This window comes from Kwoniella pini, chromosome 10 (genome assembly GCF_000512605.2).
Source record: "Kwoniella pini CBS 10737 chromosome 10, complete sequence".
Lineage (NCBI taxonomy): Eukaryota > Fungi > Basidiomycota > Tremellomycetes > Tremellales > Cryptococcaceae > Kwoniella > Kwoniella pini.
Genome location: NC_091725.1, coordinates 1,019,181 through 1,044,259, shown reverse-complemented (window position 1 = coordinate 1,044,259; position 25,079 = coordinate 1,019,181). Strand labels below are relative to the sequence as shown.

At 45.0% G+C, this 25,079-nt stretch overlaps 9 protein-coding genes across 9 annotated transcripts; 4 read left to right on the top strand and 5 right to left on the bottom strand.

Annotated features, from left to right (window-relative positions):
* Positions 1-135: 135 nt before the first annotated feature.
* On the bottom strand, positions 136-1,557 carry I206_107192 (uncharacterized protein; the record flags this gene model as incomplete). The annotated part of the gene is made up of 7 exons (XM_019156985.1): positions 136-673; positions 729-883; positions 940-988; positions 1,049-1,078; positions 1,143-1,157; positions 1,212-1,431; positions 1,500-1,557. 7 exons carry the CDS (start codon positions 1,555-1,557, stop codon positions 136-138), a joined length of 1,065 nt encoding a protein of 354 aa, XP_019009703.1.
* A 603-nt stretch (positions 1,558-2,160) lies between these two features.
* Positions 2,161-3,922, bottom strand: I206_107191 (uncharacterized protein; the record flags this gene model as incomplete). The annotated part of the gene is made up of 11 exons (XM_070203469.1): positions 2,161-2,261; positions 2,339-2,379; positions 2,436-2,507; positions 2,553-2,587; positions 2,636-2,769; positions 2,829-2,841; positions 2,901-3,030; positions 3,079-3,208; positions 3,308-3,481; positions 3,634-3,715; positions 3,767-3,922. The coding sequence occupies 11 exons, from the start codon at positions 3,920-3,922 to the stop codon at positions 2,161-2,163; spliced, it is 1,068 nt and encodes a 355-aa protein (XP_070059570.1).
* Positions 3,923-4,765: 843 nt separating this feature from the next.
* I206_107190 (uncharacterized protein) lies at positions 4,766-6,637 on the top strand (the record flags this gene model as incomplete). The annotated part of the gene is made up of 11 exons (XM_070203468.1): positions 4,766-4,844; positions 4,917-5,014; positions 5,071-5,103; positions 5,164-5,281; positions 5,337-5,627; positions 5,679-5,843; positions 5,897-6,158; positions 6,211-6,394; positions 6,462-6,473; positions 6,530-6,549; positions 6,613-6,637. The coding sequence occupies 11 exons, from the start codon at positions 4,766-4,768 to the stop codon at positions 6,635-6,637; spliced, it is 1,287 nt and encodes a 428-aa protein (XP_070059569.1).
* An 896-nt stretch (positions 6,638-7,533) lies between these two features.
* Positions 7,534-10,016, top strand: I206_107189 (uncharacterized protein; the record flags this gene model as incomplete). The annotated part of the gene is made up of 7 exons (XM_070203467.1): positions 7,534-8,184; positions 8,247-8,532; positions 8,592-9,190; positions 9,240-9,509; positions 9,558-9,653; positions 9,698-9,860; positions 9,907-10,016. 7 exons carry the CDS (start codon positions 7,534-7,536, stop codon positions 10,014-10,016), a joined length of 2,175 nt encoding a protein of 724 aa, XP_070059568.1.
* An 88-nt stretch (positions 10,017-10,104) lies between these two features.
* Positions 10,105-10,591, top strand: I206_107188 (uncharacterized protein; the record flags this gene model as incomplete). The annotated part of the gene is made up of 3 exons (XM_070203466.1): positions 10,105-10,224; positions 10,364-10,489; positions 10,547-10,591. The coding sequence occupies 3 exons, from the start codon at positions 10,105-10,107 to the stop codon at positions 10,589-10,591; spliced, it is 291 nt and encodes a 96-aa protein (XP_070059567.1).
* Positions 10,592-10,866: 275 nt separating this feature from the next.
* On the bottom strand, positions 10,867-11,854 carry I206_107187 (uncharacterized protein; the record flags this gene model as incomplete). The annotated part of the gene is made up of 3 exons (XM_019156989.1): positions 10,867-11,591; positions 11,648-11,735; positions 11,792-11,854. The coding sequence occupies 3 exons, from the start codon at positions 11,852-11,854 to the stop codon at positions 10,867-10,869; spliced, it is 876 nt and encodes a 291-aa protein (XP_019009707.1).
* Positions 11,855-12,292: 438 nt separating this feature from the next.
* On the bottom strand, positions 12,293-13,379 carry I206_107186 (uncharacterized protein; the record flags this gene model as incomplete). Its single annotated transcript, XM_019156990.1, has 3 exons — positions 12,293-13,014; positions 13,076-13,262; positions 13,317-13,379. 3 exons carry the CDS (start codon positions 13,377-13,379, stop codon positions 12,293-12,295), a joined length of 972 nt encoding a protein of 323 aa, XP_019009708.1.
* Positions 13,380-16,281: 2,902 nt separating this feature from the next.
* I206_107185 (uncharacterized protein) lies at positions 16,282-19,044 on the bottom strand (the record flags this gene model as incomplete). The annotated part of the gene is made up of 3 exons (XM_019156991.1): positions 16,282-18,629; positions 18,694-18,815; positions 18,872-19,044. The coding sequence occupies 3 exons, from the start codon at positions 19,042-19,044 to the stop codon at positions 16,282-16,284; spliced, it is 2,643 nt and encodes an 880-aa protein (XP_019009709.1).
* Positions 19,045-19,650: 606 nt separating this feature from the next.
* On the top strand, positions 19,651-25,038 carry I206_107184 (uncharacterized protein; the record flags this gene model as incomplete). The annotated part of the gene is made up of 7 exons (XM_070203465.1): positions 19,651-19,833; positions 19,883-20,329; positions 20,386-23,307; positions 23,364-23,635; positions 23,706-23,979; positions 24,035-24,573; positions 24,645-25,038. The coding sequence occupies 7 exons, from the start codon at positions 19,651-19,653 to the stop codon at positions 25,036-25,038; spliced, it is 5,031 nt and encodes a 1,676-aa protein (XP_070059566.1).
* Positions 25,039-25,079: the final 41 nt, after the last annotated feature.

Genomic DNA, 25,079 nt, shown 5'->3' with positions numbered 1-25,079 from the left:
CTTCTCGAATTCAGTATCCATCAAGTATGTACAAAGGGTATATATCTCACAAATTGTCTATATGTACAACAGAACTACGTATAAGAGATCAAGAAGGTTGCGCAACGTTATATGATAAATCATTATATCCTAAGATCACTCTTCATCGGATAACACAACTAACGGGTCATCTCTTGTTCCGCTGTCCCTACCTCGAGCTTGACGACGGGCCAGCGCAGGCGATCGCATGCTGAATGACCGAAGAGGTGGAAGTGGTGGTGTATAAGAGGTAGCCATTTGAGGTTGAGCAGGTGATCGTTGATTTCCTCTACTCGTATCCGGCATCTCTACATCTTCGTTTTGTGCCATTACTTCTGCGTTCCTGTTGGCCGCAACCTGATCAGACAACACTCTGATCCTTTCTTCTCTCAATCTTCTCATCTCAGATAATCTTTCTTGTATCCTCTCTGATCTCAGCCGTGCGACTGCGTCTGCTTCTTCCGCACTTATCGCATCTATAGGTGCACCTAGCTCAACTAATTGTCTTGAGGCTCTGCGAGCATGACCACTTCTGATGATAGGCATTGGAGCAGCTATATCAATAAGATTGTGCATTATATCGTCCAATCCGCGTGGACGTTTGGGAGGAGGAGCTTTGACAGGCGGCATACTAGCTTGAATGACTTTCCACGCTCTGAGGATACGTGTAAGCGATACGCAAGGCTGGGATCGAAGCAAAGCATACGCACTGAGCCTTTTCTTTCCTCTCAATCATCATGGCGCTTTTCTCGGCACCATCAGGGAGATTAGCCAATTTCCTATCTATAATCTGATCGACCATTATATTCGGTATCAGAGGAGTAGTATCGGATACCTTCATCCGGCAAGAAGGACAAGATGGGTGCTGTGCTCAACGATCAGCGGTGTCGTGCAAATCACCTGAAGATGTTGGTAAATTACGTCGTTGCTTTTGATCCATTTCCAACTACATGGTCCACAAAATGAGTGCCTGGAAGTAGATCAGCTTCAGTCCCTCTCCTACTGTGATGAAAGGAAACCAATAACGCACCCGCACGGTACTATAGTTTGAGTCGCTCCACTAACGGGAAACATCAGCTTATAATCTGAAATTACCTGTATACGACCATCAGTATAGCACATACAGGATTTGAGAACATCTGCTGAGCGATATTAGCCTTCGTCAGAGGGATAAATCTGCAAGGAGGACTGACATAGCGCATTCCAATTCTTCATACCATTCTTCTGATTTTACAGGAACCTTGATTTCTTCAAAAGTTCTAATTACCCTAGGTCCACCTTGATTAGTAGATCTTTCCTTCTTGACTGACGTTTGGCTTGATGGACCTGCTATAGCGTTTGTAGAAGATAAGGTTGTGATTGGGGAAGATATGGATGGACCTGTCAAACCGAGAAAAGGAGGTCGACGTGTTTCTGTATTATATTTAATTAGCTCGAATGCTATATAGCATTCCAATGACTGTAAGAATATCAGGACTTACTACCATTGCTGTTGGGTGGGCTACTCAGTCCACTTGCGGTATCATCACGCTGTGACATTTATGCGATAGGGGTAATAAGGTAATTTGAGATAGTCAGTTGACGACAAGAATAGTTTGTCTTTCCAACTCGACAAGTATCAAGATTAAGTGAATAATTGCGCAAAGACCCTATTGCGAGGCTGTTTTCGTCCAAGACTAAGTGTAGATGTAGAATTGAGCTGGTCTGATATGAGCTATTGTAGATGTACAGAAAGGGGAGACATGTTAGTTAAGGAAATACTCGAGTACGACCTGAAATCCAACAAGGTTGAATGGAGCTTAATCTTAATCTTATTCACGCACTCGGCTACGCGCTTTCCGACGGATCCACCTCTTAATCATAAAGCATAGAAAGCTGTAAGCTAAGCTTACTCTTCAATGTCGAAATCATGCATACTGCATCTTTAGTCCGAAGAGCATTTCAAATTGTGCGTACATGATGCAAGCATACGCCTGAGTGGATGGTCTAACCCCGCTTGGCTAACATTTCGTTTTGCTCATCAGCTACGTGGAACGCGGAATTCAGCAAGACTACGATGACCCAGTCATTTCTATGCCAATTCTTCACTTGATTTTTTATACATGGTATGGTGCCTATCAGTGCATATGCCCTAAATCTGAATCAATCGAGATGAGCTCTGATGAAAGCTTCGATCTGATTGATGTAGTTCTCTGAAAGACCATGTTCATTTCCAAAGGCTTCTGCCGTTGTGCGCGGATCGCCTGCATATTATCGTCAGAAGCCAACCAACCCATATAATGAACGTGAGTAGTTAGAGCTGCTACAATGATGAACTCACTACCGACTTCGAACTCCAAGGATACAGGAGGATCATCATCGCTGCAGTATAGCTCTCAGCTAACGATATGTAAGGGCAAGTACGAGGTGTCGCTCACCTCAGATCAATGTCAATAGTCAACTTAGTGGGCTGGACTGCCTGGCCCGAATGATCGTCTCCAACCACTCCACTGTCAGTAGGTCAGCCACTTCAATTGCCTTAGAGAAATACGTACCTTGGCATCGCTTGCTTCACGACATTCAGGTAGGCCTTGACACAAATCATTAGCCGAATTGACCTTTATTCCATTCGACTCACATCAAGTGTAGCTTGATCTGCTATGCGAGCTTTATCTTCGGACCATGCACGTATACGACCATCCGATCCTCCCGTTACGATGTCTCCATTCGGCAGTGATGAGACAGACCACACCGTTTGACATGGATGCAAGACTGTGAAAGGTCGTTCGCCCACTGCTCTAGTCAGCACCGATGTGTCTGAGTGTACTCACCCTTCCAAGCTCTCTGATTACAGTGTCAGCCGTGGGCAATATCGATACATCGGTATGTGAAACTTGACTCACCGCTGTATGATCTTCACCACAACTCACAAAATCGATCCCTTGCGAGCCAAGGGTGACTTGATATACATAGTCTTTATGCCCTTTCAAGCTGTCGAGAATGGTGCCTTCGAAGCTCCATATACGTATCAAGCTGAATGAACCTTTAGCAAAAACGAGATACTGTATAGACTAGACTTGCTTATCATTACAAGCGGAAACAAAAGTGTTTCCTCCTGGAAGTATAGCCAGACTTCGTACTGGTTCAGGTGATCCTTTGAATCTTTGGAGCACTTCTCCTTCCTTATTCCACAGAAATATCATCCTATCGGCTGGCGAAAAATCAGGGCGTATCGAATGCTTGATTCGAGAGATCGCTTACCGGAACCTGAGATTCTTTTTCAGCTCTTTCTCAACATTATTCCACTTACCTGTCAAAAAGCATCCAGCTTTGGGCCCTTCTTCAACAATTGATACACCCCATACAGCTTGCTCATGACCTTCCAGCACGACATCAGTCGTCCATTCTGCCGAAGACTTGGACCACACTCTAGCTGTCTGATCCCAACTTCCACTTATGAGTTTTTGGAATTTCGTCGAGTATGCTAAAGCGCAAACGTTCAGACTATGCCCAATAAGGCAGTGTTGGCTTTCCGGAACGAGAGTTTTGAGCGAATGAAGAAGGATAAGAGAAGAATTACCGCCGGATGCCAGGAGGTCTATCACATCAGCTCTAGTGATATTAATGAAAACGTACCGTCAGTATCGTCTGTAGCAGGAATGAACGCCAGTGAGTTGACATAGGCATGATGACCGTTTAGTAAAGTCTTCAACTGGAACTATACGACTCGTTAATACGCTCTTCCATACCCGCTGTAGAATGAACCTACTCCCGAGTCTCCTTTTCTTGTCCATATCCCTACACTAGAATCTCGAGATGCTGAAGCTATCATATCATTTGAGATAGCAAGGACAGCTTTCACGTCGGCTTGATGTGAAGGATTCAGCTCCTGGCTCAGATGATATTGATCCGATTCATTAGACATTTTGAACGATCTGCAATCGAGGTATTATTGTGAAAAGGCGAGGCTAAGAGGGAATTTGATTTGGGACAGAAAGCTCAAGACCGGATTTCAAGTTGTCTATGGTTTATCCTGTTACGTAACTGCATATAGAGATTGATAAAATCATTTATTATCAGATAGATGACATTTGGGAGAGTTCATTACTCACTGCTTGAAGGGGGAGTTTTATTTCGGGATTTGCGATGCTTCTGCTATTTGGCTAGGAGGAGATAGAAAGGTGCTTTACCGTATATGATGGGTCAAATGACATCATTCGATCGTCAAACACGCGTTCAGTGTATGAAAGAGCCTGATAATAGTTTTAACTCTATTACCTTGGGAATCAGGCACACAGACATGGATTAATTAGAGCACGTTATGATGAGAAAATCAGTTTTTGTGATTACATAATCATACACGCCACATATAGTTACGGTGGTAAATGAATGGAATGATATACAAAAGCGCAATTAAAGGTTTATCATAATACTTTGGATATTAACAGTTCTACTATTACCATCAATCAATTAAAGAGTATCCGATAAACATTCCTTCCCTCACTAAAAGATACTCACGAAATTCATATATCAAGGTTAGGTAGCAAAGATCGTTTCATCAAGAATCAGGAATTATTAGTACCATCACCGTAATATCATAACCGCATACCATTTTAACTTTTCACGCCGCGTCTTCCCCCAATTCGACTTGAATCGATTCAACTATCACTCCACTTACTTTCCCGCTTTCTATCCCATCAAAGCTGGAAATCCAATCAACCCTCTTCTCCTACTCTCTCATATCCCTCATCTATTCCTCTAGAACGTCATGGAGGCCGGTGATCCCAACTCATGGCGTTTCGCCCAATGCTTCGGTGATAAAGGTGATGTGGATGACATAACAGAGGGTCAGTAACACAAACTTGAACCTTCTCCTTTGTACATCATACTAACAACCCTTTGGTATCTTACTATATCAGCCGATATCATATCAACAGTAGAATTTGATCATACGGGTGATTATCTTGCAACGGGTGATAAGGGTGGGCGAGTTGTACTGTTTGAGAGGAACGAGCAGGTTAGTTACCTCCACAACGTACAGATCAATGGGTTTGCTGATATATGTCAATTTAGAAACGCGGTTGCGAGTACAAATTCTACACCGAAGTAAGTCTTCGTGGATGTGTATATTGTGGGCTGTTGCTGATGATTATGGTATTTGATCAGTTTCAATCACACGAGCCGGAATTTGATTACCTAAAATCGTTAGAAATAGAGGAGAAAATCAACAGAATCAAGTGGTGCAAAAGGCAAAACGCAGCTCACTTTTTGCTTAGTACCAATGGTGAGTCCTGTTACTTGTGATGGAGTGACCGCTCGTATGGCTAATAGAAATGTAGACAAAACAATCAAATTGTGGAAGGTATTTGACAAACAAATCAAGGTTGTCGCGGAAAACAACCATTCAGATGGATATACTGGTTCTGGCAATGGCTCACAACCACCACTTCGACTACCTCGAATGACCACTCATGATTCTATTACCGCCGCCGTCCCTCGAAAGGTATATGCAAATGCACATGCCTATCACATCAATTCCATCTCTGTCAACTCCGATGGTGAAACCTATATCTCGGCAGATGATCTCAGAGTGAATCTGTGGAACCTTAACATCAGCGATCAAAGTTTCAGTAAGTCTTCCTTCATGCAAATCCACGTCCGTACTGACTGGTCGATACTAGACATTGTGGACATCAAGCCTGTCAACATGGAGGAGTTGACCGAGGTCATAACTGCTGCCGAATTCCATCCCATACACTGTAATCTATTCATGTATTCGAGCTCAAAGGGAACGATCAAATTAGCGGATATGAGAGATTCTGCTTTATGTGACCAACATTCCAAACGTGAGTTACTTGATACCAATATAGATCAAATGCTGAATTATCTGAAATCGCAGAATTTGAAGAGGAGGAAGACCCCACCCAAAAATCATTCTTTTCTGAAATTATCTCCTCAATATCAGACGTTAAATTTTCACGTGATGGACGATATATCCTCTCACGGGATTACTTGACGTTGAAAATATGGGATATCAATATGGAGAACAAACCGGTTAAGACTATTAACATACATGACCACTTGAGACAGAAACTCTGTGATCTGTATGAAAATGATTGCATCTTTGACAAATTTGAGTGTACATTCAGTGGAGATGGCAGGTAAGTTACGCACTACCTTCACATAAAGTCTCATTCGCTAATGCCCCCATAGCCAAGTGTTGACCGGTTCCTACCACAATTACTTCCGAATCTACGACGTCAATGGAGATAATGATGTAGTATTGCAAGCAGACAAATCAGCATTCAAGGCGAAGAAGATCGGCGGAGCAAGAGGCAAAGCCCCTGGAAAGAAGGAAGGCATGCAAACAGAGGGCATTGACTTTGCTAAGAAAATCGTGAGTTGTACACACAGTAGACAAAGCTGACTTCTGCTAGTTACATGCGAGCTGGCACCCTAGGGAGAACACCATAGCTGTGAGTGGCTTCTTGTGCACTGAAACGATATGGCGCTAACTTGATCGTTCTCCTAGATTGCTGCTACAAATAACCTGTGAGCTGTGTTGGGGATTGGTCAATACCAATGTTTGTTGCTGACATAGATATTATTACTCAGGTTCTTGTATTCCACATTGTCATAATCTCCATCATCAGCACAGCCAAACAAATCCTCATCATAGATACCCATTTCAGCATTTTGCATTTCGATATACCCCAAGTCCCTTGTCCAAACAATCTGCCAACCCGATTTACCATCATATGTGTCCCAATCAACCAATTCTTCAACTTGCTTTTCTCCTTTTGGTGGAGGAACGGACTTTTAGCCTCCGAGTATCCATTATATCCTTTATCCTTTCCCCATTTCTTGTTAGAAATCAAAGTCCATGTCATAACTGGATAAACAAATAAATTGAAACGTTATTCGCCTTTCTCCCCTATAGATAGATATGACTATTGGTATTGTAGGCAGTGAATAAGATATAAAAGAAGATGTAGTGAATGATCCCAGGTGTTAAGGGATTTTAGAAGAATTATGATATGAAACAAATAATCAGAACAGTTCGTACATACAGCGTAAGAGCGAATGAGCCGTAATTACGCGTATTGGGGCAAGCAAGGACGATTTCCAAATTCTATCATTGTCGTCTGTCATTCCTCGCTGGTACTCCTGCTTGCATGTGCATTGTATGAAACGTCGTCAATGATGCGATGCATGTATTCTGTTTGAGCTATTTATTTAATGTATAAGGGAGATTGAGCCACGTGATCAAGCTGTACCTGAATAAAAAGTAAACAACACAAAGACACGCGCCTTGCCTTGATTTTATCCAAGACTTTCTTTCCCATAATCATCATCATTATCATCATCATCGTCTCATGAAGTCACCCTTGTTTGAGCCATCCCATCTTGGCAAACGCCGCACCTTTTAATATTCAACTCAGCGACACCATTCCAGGGCTGAGAAGAAATAAACAGCATCCAGCAGATCGATCTTGAACATAGCCAGGTCCGACACTTCCCTCAGGACCGCAAATAATGGCTACAGCGTTGCCTGCCGGTCTTTCGAATCCTCGTCAACTGTTGAAAAGATCACCTTTGGCAAGTCTAGATCCCATCATGTCCTCGTCCAACAAGAGCGGCGAACTCAGCATTTTCAACGAGATTGATGATTCTTTCGAGGTGGAAGTCCCTGATTTCCACTTTGATTGGAAGCTGGACAAGGACAAGGTATCGGCTGAAAAGAGCGCCTCAGCTAGTCGTAAATCACCTTCAACACACTTCGCTTCTATGTCAATAAGTGAAAGTTCCAACAGACCTAGCTCGCTCTCCCCTCCTTCTCATGTATCAGTAATCTCAGCTGCCTCAAGAGCTACACCTCCGCCTCGCTCATCACATTCGGCCAGATCGTCTCTATCTTCTGCACAGGTCACATCCTTGACTGATGCTTCCACCGCATCTGGTTCTTCACTGGCTCCTACACCTCCGGGAAGCGGCTTCTCGATCGGTACTCGATCCGCTTCATCGCATGGGCTTGATTCCGGAGGGAGTGCAAGTGGAAGCGGAGGATCACAAAGGATATATGGAGCAGGAGGACGTAAATTTCAACGGGTTGTTTCTGCCCCAATCGGTAGATCCAAATATGAAGGGGATGACAATGGTATGCTTACAATCGAGGAGTCATCGACGGTCAGTCAATTTTGTTTCTCACATTACGCGATGTGGAAACCTCTGGCTAACGTTCCTCATAGCTATCGGCAAGCACAACATCCCATACTGCTACGATGCGACCCCCTCTCACGCATACTTCTTCTGCATCATCCGTTCCTCAAAATCATTCATCAACAGCATTACCCCGTAGCTCCAACTATGTGACGCCTGGTCTGACAGACAGGACCTTGTCGTCTACGACTAGATCAACAGGTCGAAGATTAGGAGGATTGTCTAAGTTTGGAGGACCAGCAAGGCGTGTGGTCCCGGCTTTGGAAGCGGAAGAGTTACAAGAGGAAGCCGAACGAGCAAGTCCTGTTCTAATTGGTATGTCATTACATTCACCCTTGTAGGCTGCGCCGGAGAGTTGCTAAGTCCTTCGACAGCATCCCCTCCCCGTAATACCTCATCACCTATCTCCCGACCCGCCGCTGAACCGCAAAGATCCCCAGTGCTCTCTGACCAGGCGGATCTGGGATCCAAGTTCGCATCGTCGTCCAGTCGACATCGTAGTCCGCCTATCACCCGATATGATGGATTACCACTTGGGCAAGCGTCACAGATCCCATCCAGTTCGGCCAATGATCGAAATCCTCGAGAAAATGTTCAATTTGCATATGTAAAGACACCTACTCGAAATCAACCAGACGAAGGCGATCAGCCTTTCCGGCCTTTCAGTAGTCAGATTAATCGTCCAGGCCCGTCTGCATCAAGGCACATCGAGCAACCAACCGACGTCCCCTCTCATACTCGAGCGGCTCTCCCTCGTAGATCCCCGCCTACACAAACCCAGGAACGCTTCAGCCCTCCCATACAGCAGCCCTTGCGTGCCGTTCGTCCTGCTCCTTCTGTCAGTGAAGTACCCGAAAGACAATCGTCAATGGCAATTCAGCACACGGCACCACCTATGTTAGGACAATCAACCAAAGTCGATGCACCAGCTCCTCCTGCAGCTCCGGCCCCAGCTACGAGGGCTTCGTTTATGGTAGGTTGCACTCGTGCGTAAGATAGAATCCGCTGATTGTGATCTGCAGGTAAACTCCGTCCCTTATGAGCGCTTACAGCGGCTAGGAAAGGGTGGATCATCAACTGTATATTCTGTCTTATACTCTGCCCCGCCGAAGAAGCGTATAATATACGCCATGAAACTAGTACAGCTGGATAGAGCGGACGAAGAAACATACCAAAGCTACACCAACGAGATCGATCTGCTTAAACGACTACGAGGACATGACCGCGTAATACAATTGATTGACCATCAAATCACCTTCAACTCGAGCGGTCGACCCCATAGGCTAATGATGGTGAGTCACTATGCCACGGCCCTTGATCGCCGTTAACTTGATTGACAGGTGATGGAATGCGGAGAGATCGATTTTGCGGCTCTGCTGGATGAACAAAGGGGGAAGGCGATCAACATGAATTTCGTCGGGTTATACTGGGAACAAGTGAGTCCACCTGAAATCCGAATTCAGCTAATTAATTGTTCTAGATGCTGGAAGCAGTACAAGCTGTACATAAAGAAAACGTAGTTCATACCGACCTGAAGCCTGCCAACTTCGTACTTGTCAAGGGGAGATTGAAGATTATTGACTTCGGTATAGCCAAAGCTGTTGCCAATGACACGGTCAACATTCAACGGGATCAACAGGTGAGTCAGTGTGATTTGTAGCTTTGCTGATCGTCCTCAGATTGGTACAGTCAATTATATGAGTCCGGAAGCCATACAGCGGATGAACAATCAAAAAGTCCTAAAGGTGAGTTCGCCTCGAATGGGGGCTGTGCTGATCAGTACAGCTTTCCTACCCTAGCGATGTATGGTCTCTAGGGTGTATCATATATCAAATGATCTATGGATCTCCGCCTTTCCAACATATTGGGGGCGGACCATTAGCCAAGATGCAAGTCATCGCAGACCCAAGACACTTGATCGAATACCCCGAGATGGCTGTGCCCAAGACTACGGTCGGCGTAGGCCTCGACGGTCAACCGATCGATCCTTCTTCACTGGCTGTCTCGGTAAGCCCAGCGGCCATAGACACGATGAAGAGATGTCTTGCCTATAGGAAGGATCACCGCTTGACGATTCCAGAGTTGCTGCATCATGAATTCTTGAAACCTAAAATAAGAGGTGAGCTCATATGCAAAGAGGGTCTAGCTGACATGTGTAGCTCCTGCTATACCACCGGGATCAACCACCATAACGGAACATCAAATGGGATTATTGATGAATTTCATCTTGAGGGAGAACGGCCTGCCGGAACGGTCAGATCATTCCGCGGAGGTAAGTCGAGAAGTGCATGCAGATTGCAACGTACTATGCTTACAACGATCTCGCTAGGACCTTTTCTCGCAACTCCAGGCTCAGAATGCCTTGTCGGAATAAGGTATTTTATATTCGATACATCATTATAATTCTGTACAAATTGTATTACCGCATGTCATCAACGCACATCTGCATGACTATTTCTACGAGTGCGCTTGAGAAAGTGGTTGATCAGAGTCGTGTGTCTCTCGGTTGTCAAGAAGAATATACATGTTTTTACATAATGGTACAAGCAAAGTCATTGGGTATAACGAGTATACGTTGGTATCATTTTCCCCTTTGGTATATCCGTGCAATCACAGGCAATCGTTGTTTGACGAAACTTTTCCCCCACCTCAATATCTGCCATGTTGCTCTTCAGAGACGTAATCATAGACTGATAAATCGTCCCCTTCCGCCGAAAGACTTCGATAAAATGTTGCCCTTTGAGGAGCATATCCGTTCAAAGAATGATCGACTCTGGATATAGTTGGAGATGATCTCATATTGGCTGTTTCAATTCCAAAATCATCTCTCATAATTTCTACTGATCCATCCCTTCTAATTTCCACTCCTGAATAAAGACCTGAAGGGTATAAGTTGGCATGTGAATCTTCTGAAGGAGTTCTGTAACTCCATCTTTCTGTACTTTTCGGTACTGGTGCATAAAGAGGTGCATTTGGACTTGTAGGAGCTAATGGTAATGGTCTAGCATTTGGATCAATTAATTCAATAGGGGATCGACGAGAAGAAGCAGGAGGAGGTGGTAAGAGATGTCCATCAGCTGATAAAATTGGGAAATGAAAGTTTTCTGAATTTGGTGAATAAGGTGATCCAGGATTCGTTGAACTACTTGTTGAATGACTAGAATCCGATGATAATAATGGTGAAACGGGTACAGGAACATTAGAAGTTTGTCTTGAAAGTGGAAGTGATGCAAAAGATCCAGCATGCCTCATTAATGGTGTACCCATAGATGACGTTTTAGGTTCATAAGCTAATTGAGCTGCTCTTTCTTTAGCTCTAGATCGATATATCTTGCGCATATATATTCCACCAAGTATAGCCAAAACCAAACCGCCTGATTGGGTTACGCTATAAGCCAGATATCTCAAGAGAGTACATAGAACAACGTACATATAGATAGGGCTATAGCAAGGAATATCTTGTCATCTTTAGACAAGTTTACACATTCATTCCCATCTGAGTCGTATAATTTACCTCCCTGTTCAATCCTAATGTCAGCATTAAATTTGGAGGCAGTGTTGCAGGCTCACTCACTGTATCGGTGAGGTGGTAAGCACAAGCTCGTTTGGTAATGCCGGAGAGAAGTTGAGGGGGCATTTTAGATGTGCTTTCGTGTAAATAATTTCGAGCTGAAGGATGATATTATAACAATATCCAAAGTATCTTCGTCTTCGTTTTGGTCAAGATCAAGATATGTTCTGCATATGTATACCAATTCTTTCAAACCCGCCATCTTGAACATTACCTTGAAAGCGCATACATTCCGATTATATGCCCCAATGGATGGTGAGCGGCTTTGTTGACATGACCATTGGAAGGGTTACATCATTTTCAATCGACTTTGCATAGAAGTGGACCACCTCCACATAACCGGGTAACTGAACCTGTACGAGGAACATTATGTCATAACTAAAATTCATCAACATGATCTACATAATCTATGGAAACAAGCATGTTCTATATAAAGACAAATTTCTATAAGCTACAAAGGATGATCGGATGATCATGGGAGAAGAGGAACAGGCTAGAAGGATTCTAGTGGGCTACAGTAAATTGAAGTTGACCATCTTCGAGATGATCAACTTTAATTTGATCCATGGTGTCAACGATATAATGAGCACCGAGGTTTTCAATCTTATCCCTAGTATGAGATGTACAAACGGCAATGACCGTAGCACCTGAAGCGACACCAGCTTTGATACCAGAAGGAGAATCTTCGAAAACAACAGCTCGAGTAGGGGCGATACCAAGATCGGAAGCAGCGAGTAAGAAAGGATCGGGGAATGGTTTACCACGAAGTAATCGAGAGTCATCGGCTGTGACACACACTTTAGGAATGATGATACCGGTTCTGTTGAGACAACCGTGACAATATGTCTTGGCACCTGAAGTGGCGACGGCGTATTTACCCTCTGGCAAAGAATTTATCATCTTTCGGACACCTGGGAGGATCTTGACGGACATATCGATGATATCTTCGGCTTCATCCTCATCAAAAGGTGTTTCGTCGACTACAGCGACTTCGCTAATGGTGGTACTGCTGAGCTTCATACTCGTCATGTTTAGTGTATCGGCAGTGCTCATTTGGAACAAAGGGTGTTTGGAGATATCGGGTGTATTGCTGACGGGTGTTAGAGGGGTCATGGAAGATGAACGACGACTGGAGCTTGAAGAGTTTCGAGATCGAGCAGAACTCAAAGAACCTCTTCTGGAATAAGGAGGGGTGTCGGCAAATGTTAAGATTGATTTTTCGAATTCTGGAAAGTGCTGTTAGCTGAGTGGCACATGGCGCGGTATATGAGATAAAGATATACTCACTCTCAACCTCTTGTTCTACTCTCTCGACGTGTTCTTTCCTTAATCCTGGAACTAGTTCTGTGAGGTTATCACTTGCTCGTCGACCGTGGGTGGCTTTGATAACAGCCTCGGGTTCAAGACCTAATTCTTCAGCTTTGGCAGTCCAGGCGGCTTCGACAGCGGCGATAGAGTCGGTGAGAGTACCGTCCTGTGATAGCAACGTTAGTATGAAGCGAACTCCGATCGACGTCAGTCGACTCACCATGTCGAATAAGACACCATCGGCGGTGAAGATTGATGCTTGTTTATAACGTTGATCAGACATTGTGTAATGAGATTATTAAACTGATTGATTTTATTATGAAGTTTTAATGCTTTCTATTGTTTACTGTTTGGTTCTGTAAGAATTGATGGGAAAGGAAGAAAGAAGAAATGAAAAAGCGAATGCATGCCTTTATATGTTATGATATGCATGCAGCTCGGTGACAAAGGCTTGTCACAGTGACTACAATACGGTCGATGACACCCCCAAAAGCGTCCTTTACAGATAAGTAGCGAAAAAGGCAAGAGAGAACAATGATGATGTCGCTATTGATCGGGTCGGCGATGACTTAAAAAAACAAGGGTTTCTCTAGGGAATTTTAAGTCGGACTAACTGAAAACCTGAATTCATCGACCAGATCGTGAGAAAATACACAAAAATTAGCTCTGGTATCAACAGAGATAAGCTCGAAAACAATTTTTTGGTTTAAAGAGATTTGATTGATGTTTTAAACCAGGGTTAAAAAGTCTTGATCCAAATCTCAGGGTTTTTCTGGTATCTTGGTTTAATACATTTCTAATTTCCGCGTCATAATTTATAATTTTATTCCCTAACTCTTTCTCTCCTTTCTCCCTTCAACGTTCCTACTTCATCAACAATTGCTTATTGCCATTTGACTATCTTAAATTCTGTCTCGCAATATTCTCACGATTTACCGTGTATGCCGATATCGCTCCACCTAATCACCGTTCATCAAACTGTGCCACCGCGTCATGTACCGAAAATGTGTTTGTCCAGACTGAGCTATAACACTGTAAAGGCAGAAATGACGCATTTTTCACTACATCGATGGCGCCGGCGGCATTGCCTTGATGAATTAGAGCATGAAGTAGGCTTTAGACTGGATCTGAAAGCCACTGGTGACGGTATCGCGACGATGGTGTCATGATTCCAGCATACGTCTCACTTCTTTCTTCTCTATTTTCTTTATTTGGGAGGAACGGTTATATACAGGACATACAGGAACTCCATCACGCTGTTTTGATCCGATGTTATCGTGAATGCAAGTATCAATTGACCATACACACTTTGATGGAGGAACAAGGGCGCATAGAATAAATAGTCTAAATGCACTTATATTCCGCTAAAATAGGGAAACAGGCGAAATGAATGGTGGAGAGCACCGACATAACAATCGTTTTCTCCGAAATGGGGTGGTGATAACGCTGAACTACAGTCATCAAGGGAGTCTCCATGAGGACCCAGTTCGCACATCATACTGTTCATGATAGCTGATGCGTGAGAATCGGAGCTCCGAAATCATTTTCTTTTAGGGTACTTGAAACATCTTTGACTGTTTGTTGTGTTCAGCAAGCGCCGCATAATTGCCTGACGCTTGTGACCAATAAGGACGGTTTTATCTGCTTAGCTATGTGTTTGGCTCATAAGCGTATTTAATGATATCAATTTCAGTTGTGCAGCGGTATTGGGCATCGAGATCGTTGGCTGGCTCACTATCGATGGCTTCCTACGCTTCATCAGATCCGCTTGAGCCTTTTTGCATTACAACATTTGGCCTTTCGCGTCGATGAGCTCATCTTCGGCAGCAAGACGAGTAAACTTGCCACTGTCTCACAAATGAACAACTCCTGCACACTTTAGCTCATGAGTCCTATCAAATCTCCCCTCAGATGCCTTTCCTACTAACTTGGAACACGAGATCTTTCAATGATTGGTCATGCACACAAGCGGGAACCAAAAGTAGCTCTCCCTTCTATCTTCCTCCTTGACAACTTACTTCAGCTGAGCCACACAACCGCTGTGTCAAGGTGCCTTGAATCTGCAGAATTTCCTTATTATCATGGAGAGAGCGGGAGCAGGCGATCGGTCAGAAAGACCTTGATGAACACTCTGAGCAGCTCAAGCATACAAACTTCGCAACTCTCCTCGCCATATTCTCGAGCTTCGTCCTGAGTTATCGATAAGCATTGTACGCACAATTCCAGGAGTAAGCGACGATCGTGAGCTCAATCAAGCGAATCAGGCTAGTATGACTGAGTTCATATCCATAAATGCTGAAGTCCATCGTACAGCATTGGCAATTTGCGTTGTTGCGAGTGACTTGGGACCGGGGATAACGTCAAGAAGCATATCTACCGAATTTATCTTCTGAAGGGATCATGGCATGACATATCTCTAGCTCGTCAGTTTGCGTAACAAGTAGATAAGCAGATCAACCAAGATTCAGCGGATTCGGCATTGTACCTCTTGGTCAGCTTGATCGTTGGGCTACCTATGGACGACTCATAACCTGACATCTCAAGCATGTCTGACATATTGCACGAATGGAATCTGATAGTAGGATCGCGCTGGGAGATATGATTCGATTCGAGGACGATTCGTGTATCCTTCATTCTCTACACTCTCAAGAATGAGGACACAGAGAGTCTAAGAGGTATTGCTCAGAAGAGGAGACAGGGTGGAGTAGAGAAGGTAGGAGCGAATTCTATGGAAAGGAGAGGCGGTTAGAGAGACGAATTTGTAGTCGGTGCAACGTTTGACAGGTCCATTCCTCTCACTGTTCAAAAGATTCGAACTTGATGTAATTGCCGGGCTTATCTTTACCTGTCGCCGAAATATATAACATCTGATCTCAAAGGTAGGCGCCAGTCACCGTACACTCCAGATCGCTCGGGATCGAGAAAAACAGACAACGAAAATCCTCGACTCAAAAGATTTGTGAACAAAAATATACTATTCATGATAAGGAGCAGTGATATCGACTAGCTCAAATCGCCACAACTAACTAAATCAAAGAATATTGGTGAATTGGATACAGATATAATAGCACAAACGGTATATAAACAAGAACTGTAAATGCACAACCTATATTACTTTCCGGTTTCCAGCGATTACGTGTTTTATTTGTGATGTATTTCCCCTCTTATCTTTAATTATTCTCCTGTCAAACTTTGATTCCAACTTCCTCCCTGATATTCTCAACTCGTTTATCTACGTTATCGAACCACTCCAAAGCCTTTGTAGCTTTCTTCTCTATCTCTTCACTAGCTTTGACTACTTCCCCTCTAGCTTCAACAGCAGCTCGGAATCTCTCTCTGAAATCCCATGCTGCCAGTCGCATGACCTTTCGTACTTCCTTGCTAACTCTTATAGCTTGGTACTCGGCGAAAGGCGTCGACGCATCATCACTTTGAACTGATTGACCCGAAGAGACAGTCAACGTGGATTGGATGTGTCGACCAACATTCTTAGGGATAGATCGTGGTAGTTCGTAAATGACGTATCCGATTGCTCCAGCGGTGAATACACCCACAACCGGACCAATCCATTTTCGAGTTGCGGGGTTCGATACAAAGTCCGAGAAATGGACAATTCCTTCTACCACAGCTCGAAGACCCAACGTCTTTCCGCTAATCATGGAGAATGCTCCTACCGCAAGTGAAGCTGCTCCCACTTCGGTCGAGAAGGGTACCAATTCATGCGATGTTGATGATGCTGAGGGAAGAGCAGATCGAGCAAGGTGAATATGGTGTTGCAAGTCGAAGATGTCTGTCACGTTCACCTCGACCAACTGAGATTGACTAGCCAAGCCGAGACCAAGAGAAGCAACACTTGATTGTCGTCGGATCGCTCGAGGTGTGAACATTGCTTGAGGATTGAATTTTCTGTTGGTTCTTTCGACATCCGCTGGTAGATGAGCATCACCAAGTTTGATTACTTCGTCCACCCCTTCAGTAGTAAGTTTTCGAGCATCATCCTCAGCTAGACCAACAGCGAAGTCAAGTGAAGCCAACAAAACCCGTTTGACTTCCGCTGCGTAATCCCAGGCTCCAAGGAGACCAGGATAGCTAGGAAGGGAAAGACCAGGACCCGGTGCAGCTAATTCTCCGCGTCCGACCCTGTCTAGACCCCGCTCCATTGCTAGTTTTGTTCTACCCGATGCTTTGTCAGTAGCAGCCTCCTCCTCACCCACTAAAGACTCTTCTAGACCTTCCTTGCCCTTCTTCATCTTCTCCAGGACAGGCTTGACTCTAGCGATCTCTTCTCTGGCCGCATCTCTCTCTTTTGCTGCGACTAGCGAGTTGGCAGCGGCAAGTAATTCGACATCGGCAAGTAGGTGTGTGATGTAGTTCTGCGCAGGGCCAAGTTTGGATTTGGCACGATTGACGAGAACAAATGATCGTAAAGAGTGCTCCAAGTGAGAGAAGGACTCATCAAGGTCGTCGTCATCAGATCCGGCTTCTCCGTACCCCAGGGCTACTTTAGCTGAATCAACGAAATGAACCAAATCCGCGGCATCCTCGTAAGTTTTGGGACTGAGTTGTTTGATCTGTTCTAAGACTAATCGCCTGCATCTGGCTTTGTCCTTGATTTGATCGAATCGGTTGACAACGATGAAAAGACGGGCTTTCTCATGGCCCGCTTGCCAGATGAACTCCTTCGCGGACAAAGTGAAGTGATTGGCTGCGGAAACGACAAAGACGACCACGTCGATTTCTTCTTGTCGAGCAAAGTTGGCGGTGGTCTTGATCGAGTCTCGGTTGAGACCGGGAGCATCTATGAGCGAAATGTCTACCACACCGTTGTGCAGGATAGACGGGTTGGCGAGATTGGAATCAGCTTCTTTGAGGAACACCCTGAGTGATGGACTTGACGCGTCGTCCTCAGCATCGACAAGCATTTCGTAAAGTTTCGATACATCTTCTGTCGAATATGTCGAATCATCTTTAGGGTCGTATTTGTCTGCTTCTTTCAGCACATGTATCTCCTCCTTGTCCTCGTTCTCTTTTGCGCTGATCACTTCGACAAATCGAGTTGTCAGAGGTTGCTGATCCGTAGGCATCACCTCATCTCGTCGTAGCAAGGCGTTGATCAATGTTGATTTACCAGCATTTAGATCTCCAGTTACAAGTACGCGCGATTGAGCATCGTATACACGCTTTTGAAGTGAAGAGAGGTGATCTAAAGAAGCTGTTATTCGATTGTCAAGGAGGGCGGAGATTGATGATTTTTCTAGATGCGAAATTAAACCTTTGGCATGTCGAGCGGCGCCCATATTCAGATTCAAGCGTAATATGGAGAAGTCATCTTCGTTCTCGTCCATGCGCTTGGGTTCTGCGATAGTCGGGGCAACGGTGGTGATAGATTGGCAAGGGGGGTTTGGAGCAAGGGTGAGAGATCTTTTGAGAGTTCTTCGGATCGTTGGTGTTGAGTTGAGGACAACGTCAGTAGTGTGAGACGGTTCATCGGCGAACGTCAAGGTACGCCTACTCATGCCCGGGCGAGATGAAGCTGAGAGAGGACATGGCATGTGAGTTAAGGTGGAAACCGAACAGAAGTGAGAAGTAACACTCACACGACCCGTTCTCTGTGGACTCGGTGGGTTTCAGATGAGGATATCTGACAGTCCATTGTTCGCCGTTGAAATTTTTCAGATCGGATAAAAGATATAAAGACGAGTCGATGGCCTTGGCGAGGCTATGTTATACGATAATTAGTCAAGTTTTGACGATATAGCCTAGGTGGCAACTTACCGATCCCGCTTTTCCTCATAATCCCTAACAACACCGTCAGCAGCTTCTCTCGCCTGCCGGGCATCCACTGTCGATCCAATGTGAGATTCCTTCTCTACTGTGGGTGAATCGGGTGTCGAGGGGATATAGGATGATCGGTGAGATTGAGGGGTAGGTGGGTGGAACGGCTGCATCTTAAGGCAGGGGTGATTATTCTCACTTCAAGTTTCTGTTTTTATTGATTGTTGGTATAATCCGACTTGTTATTGAATGTTTCAGATGTGTATCAAACGAGAAACATGATTTGGTTTGTTACGACAATTACTTGCAGATGAAGATGTGTTAACAGATTTGAAGATATTGTTGAACTGTCCCTAGGATGTTTGGTCAAAATCGTTGATGAATCCGTACACTGGAGTATGACGATGATGAAATTAATTACACCCTGTATTACAAAGATTGTAAATAAACCCGCCTCCTCCTTTTTTCATCATTAGAAGTTATTTGTAATCGGATGACAACGGAATTGTCCCATATCCGCCACTTCCGGCTGATAAGGGAATGTAGGAATGATGTGGCATTTAAAGAGGTCACGTGGTAAATGTCATGTTGATTCATTTGAAGCGCGACTGTTCTCTTGTTCTGTTGATTTGTTTATTCGTTTGTTTGGTTTGGTTTGGCGGTTTGGTTGATTCTACTAATTACAAAATTATAACTTTCAATGACTTGTGCTATTTCAATCTAGAAACAATTTGTCAAATCACCCACAGGACGTATCTTGCGTATCCGACTCGACAGATATGGCTTACCATTTTGATACACCCGACAGGGTGCTCAAAAGGGTGCAGCAGCTGGAAGATATGGAGTTGCCCTCTTTACCTAGTTTTCAACACGACGATATAGATTATGACAGTATGAGCAATGCAGAATCGAGTCGAGACGAGCCGCTATATCATCCACAACAGGACGAAACCTCACAACTAGTAAGTGGACATGAGGTATTTTCATGTTTGATGCTGACATATTCTATAGGACATGACCACTCCTCATCCCCTTCGCAAGGCTATCGTACCGCCCTCGTCCAGCACAATAACGGGTGTCTCCGGCTCATCCGCCGACTCCTTCTCCACTACCTCTGGATCTCCTTTTCCTCCCATCAGCAAATCTCCTGGGGTAGAGACTCCCTCTCCATACGTGTCTAACACCGCTCTGACGTCGACGCCACAATCGCATCAAGCAAGATCCTTGTCAGGCTCTTTACGCACAAGTACTGCAGACTGCACGGCTACAACAAGCAAGCCATCTCGTCACGAAAGGACAAGGAGCGGTACAGGATCTCTAGGACACAGTATACGTGGATCGAGAAGTCAGCGATGGCAGACACCGGGAGAGATGAGTGGTAGTTTTTCAGGCGATGAGATCGGTCAAGGCTTGAAGCTGGGAACGGAGAAGTCAGTCCCATTGAACGATGATTCCGAGGTAAGTCGACTCGGCATACGGCCTGGAATGAGAGTCATTGGCTGAGTGTACAACAGCTTTATCACACAGAGGGTCATTCTCAAGCACTGTCAGAGCTGTCATCATTCGCCCCTCCGCCTGAAGAAACACCTGTGACAAGACGCTTATCTTCCGGAAATGTTCTTTTTGAAAGACCTAGAAAACGTGGACCGTCGGCCACTCTGCAACAGCTAGAAGCTGTACTCGAGACGCCCTCAGACCCATCAAGCCCTGCTACAGCCAACATCGTTTCATCCCAGTCGTCCGCCATAACAGCCTTACCTATACCGCAAAATGACCGGATACCGAGTTTATCAAGGAGTGAAGTGTCCGGCACCGATGTCAGCGAAGCTGCTAGTACACCTGAAGGTCCAGTAAGAAATGTGTCAATGATAACGCCTAGGCTGGACGCTCATCAACAGTACGAGATCACCGGAGAATATCAATACAACATGGAAAGCGAAGACGAAAATCATCCCGAAAACTCGACATGGGATTATAATCAGTATCCTGAATACACGGACCAGGATGAAGCCCATCACTCCCCCGACCCTTCTTACCCTTCGCCTCACAAGCTCATGAACTCAAACTCGCCAGCGAGATTTACTTCTGCACATTATGCGACTCCTGGGGCAAGTCGGGAACAGCTTTTCAACGAGAACAGCTACGCCTCGCCGTCCGCTCCTTCAACCGCATTACAAGATATCACAGTCTCCGTACAAAACACTTCATCTGACCCCGTCACCCCCTCCCCGCTAGGCATGCTTAACAAGTCAACCGATGTCGCTACACCCAGAGCACCACTGAACGACGCAGAAAGACGAAAGAGTCATATTTTGGCTGTTCTCGGCTCTTCTGGTCCGCCTTCAAGAATACGGACTCAGATCCGGGGTACACCTCACCCACTTCGTCGAGTATCTGCCGCTCCTGATACCGATTCTATCGCTGAGGAAGGCAGCGACTTCGGCAGCAGTGTTCGATCCTTTAGAAGAGCAGTCACACCGGGACAGACCAGTAGAGTGACTCTCGATCAGTCAGCTGATCAGTCTTTCGTCTCGGTAGCATCATCAGCAGATCTGACGACGGACAAACGAGCTTCACACATGCATAGTCGGCTCTCTCGGGGGAACACATCTTTCCCCACTATCTTACTCCCCACGGGCCCTTCGACTCCTGGAGGTAGCTCACTCAAAGGTATGTCGGATTCACGGGCAGATGGAATTAAGATACACAAGCATTTGAATGCTATGAACAAGCAACTACTGGAAACCAATGCCGACCTGGCTCGAGAAGCTGAAGCGTGGAGGGACGAAGCTGATCGATTGAGAAGCATACTGGAGGACCATGGCATTGAAGTGAAGAACTCGGACGTCCTAGATAATCTCCACGCCGCCTCGACCTCCGCAAATCTGTCTCAGCAATTACCCGAATGGCCAACTCGATCACCAAGCGGTCGAAATAGTACAAAAGGAGACCATTCCCAGCTGATCACTCAATCATCAAGTCTCAACAGTCGAAACGGAACCTCACCTGGGCACAAGGATTCGAATCACACCCAAGACTTGCTTGATGGCCTGACGCCGGAAGAATATGCAGCGGTCATGCATGAAATGACCGAAAAGCTTGAGTATCTCGAAGAGGCTCTGAACGAAAAAGATCACTTGATCGAGGAACTTCAAATCCAGCTCGAAGCTGTTAGGGAAGCTGATCCGCCGGAGCACCAAGATCTTGTCGAGCGAATTGACAAATTGTCGTTCGAGTTGGAAGAGGCGGAGAACGCTCGAACCACGCTTCATGCCGAATTTTCCGCCAAGACTGAACAACACGCTAAACGATTTGGCGAGATATGTACCGGCTTCGAAGATCAGGTCAAGGCTTTGGAAAAAGACCTCTTAGATGCTAGAGCTGAAACGGACCGACTTCGAAACGAAAAATCCAGACTTCAGCGATCAACCTCCGCTGAAGGCCCAAGTGCTAAAGAGCATGAGTTGAAAAAACAGATTCATGAGCTTGAGGTAGAATTGCAAGTTTCTGCAACCGAAACTAAGAAGCGATTGACGGAAGTCGAAAATCTCAGGAAACATTCTGCTCATATGCTCGAAGAAAAAGAGGGTTTGATGGAACGGGTCGAAGAAGCCGAAAGTCAAGTGGAAGATTTGCGAGCTAAAATCGACAACCTGAAAGTTGGACAACACAATGCAGAATCAGAAGATATTGAAGCACTGAAAGACGAACTTCGCGCAGCCTGTGAAGCTCAAAACATCGCTGAAGATTCAGTAGCGCGTCTTGAAGCGGAGATGGACACCTTGCATCAGAAAGTCTCTGAACAGGAAGAGGAACTTGATCAACAGCACGGTCAGATTGAGGAACTCAACGGATTGATTCAAGGTCTCGAAGCAGACCTCGCTTTGGCCCAGAACACCTCGATATCTAATCAGCAATCCGAAGAAGAATTGGTCGATCTTCGACAAGAAATGCAGAAAATTAACACCGTCATGTTGGAGAAGGAATCTGAGATCGAAATGCTGAAGGGTAAATTAGAGGTTGCCAGCATAGCTACACAAGCCCTCAGAAACTCGCAGAGACGCTCAACATCACCACCATCAACCGCTACGCTTGGAAATGTCGAGATGTCAACCAACCAAGATAGCTTTGTCCTCGCCTTAGAAGAACGACTAGATGAGGCGTACCGAGAGATTGGCCGGCTTAAGCACGAGTTGACTGCTACTCCGGTCCGCAAATCTGCGGTCGAAGTTCGCGATGCCAAGATACAAGCCTTGGAAAGAGAAAAAGCAGCATTGACTGAAAGGTTGAACTCCGGTAGAAACATGACGATATCGGCTTCCCCAATCCCAACGGGCATGCAGGAGGCCGAGTCACCTTTCAGGCGACCGACACCACTCGTACATCGGGCTATAGCTTCTTTGCGAACACCAATGACACCAGGTCCAATGGGCGAGGTAAGCTATCTTCTGCATCATAATTATGAACGAACAAGCTAATTCGTCGCGAATAGCTATCCTGGCTTCAGACCACCATAGGCGATTCCAACGAACCCGTCCTTCAAGCTCAGCTGGAATACCTTCAGAACGAGCTTAAAGATGCCAATAATCAGCTCGATAACAATTTCAACCGTCTCGAATCGGCCGGTTTAGGCGCTGTCGCTTTAGCTGAAAAACTTGCTGCTGCAGAAGAGAGGATAGGCGAACTGGAAGACGAGATCAGAACTTTGCTTCAACGAAACAAAGCTTCTTTGGCGCTCGTTAGTGTACAGCGAGAGGAAAGAGAGTGCGTATCGTGTCATGTTCAACCTTTGGTGGTTTGCGGTATCGACGAAGCTGAACATCTCGATTTCTAGGCGTGACAATGAAGGGCGAATGCAAAAAGCGCTTCAAGCTGTTCATCAACGGATGGAAGAGCTTCAATCTGATATTGCCAGTGAACGATCCCGGTTACAGAAGGACAACAGTCGATTGCACAATTTAGTCTCTGAGTTGAGGCTGAAAAGTAAAGCAGAGGTAGAAAGCTTCCGGGCTGAGATGGAACGTATGGCTGAAGCTGCGGAGAGCAAACTGAGATCTACTCAGGATGACTTGGGCAAAGTGATTAGAGAAAGGGATGACCTGCTCAGAGTAAGATTAATAAATGAATCATTGCCATACTCGCGTGTGCTAATTCGTTAATCAGGACGACCAGTCTCAGAAGAATCGAATTATTCAGCTAGAAAGGGATGTAGCGAAAGAACAAAGAGCATACGAATCATTATCTAGACGTAACGCCCAATCACTTCAATCAGCCGCTTCTCAAACCGAACTTGCTGAAAAGGTCGAGATTATTCGAGACCTGCAAACAACACTAAGCGAAGCTCGACAAGAATCAGATAGAATACGAAATACTCTTTCTCAAACCACTGAATCACTTGAACAAGCCCAGACTCGTATAGTGAGATACCAAAGAGAGCGAGAGACCGTCTCGAAAGAATTGGAGCTTTTCGAAAAGGATTTACAAGTGCAACGAGCGGAAAGTGAAGTGTTTGGTCGACAGTTGCAAGCTCTCAGAAAGGAACAAAATGGTTCCCACGGACAAAATCAAGCTGAACTCAAAGCTTTAGAGAGAGAATTGAGCGTAGCTAGAGACAATGAGAAGCGAACTGCCAGGCAACTTGAGGATGTCAAAGGGAAGTACGATACTTTGGATCATTGGAAGGAAAATCATAATTGCAACAGGTGAGTCAAAACTTCATTGATATTGTTCATCTTATTGTTCTCGGAGCTGACGATACGTTGAAAACGCATAGCGATCTGCCTCAAGCTCTGATTGACCAGAAAGCGCATTTCAAACTTCAATCTCGTTCACTAGCTTCTCAAATCCGATATCTTAAAGCTAAATTCACAAGAGAATCAACATTCCGAAATGCTTTATCATTACAAAAGCGTTATCTCTTACTTCTTGTAGGTGGTATGAGTTTAGATCAACAATCGACTTTACGAGCTATCGCTAAAATGGGATACCCATTGCCTGAACCACCAAGACCCAGAAGAACTTTCAAAGCTGTCGCTTTAGCCGTATTAGGTGTTATAAGAGCTAAAAATAGTGCGACGGAGTGGAAGAAGGAAAAAGAGATGAAAAATAATCTCTCATCAAACGGATCAGGAGAAGGAGAACGAAGAAGAGTGTCAGCGAGAACATAAATCTATTTGTAAGCTACCCCATATTGTGTCATATAATACCA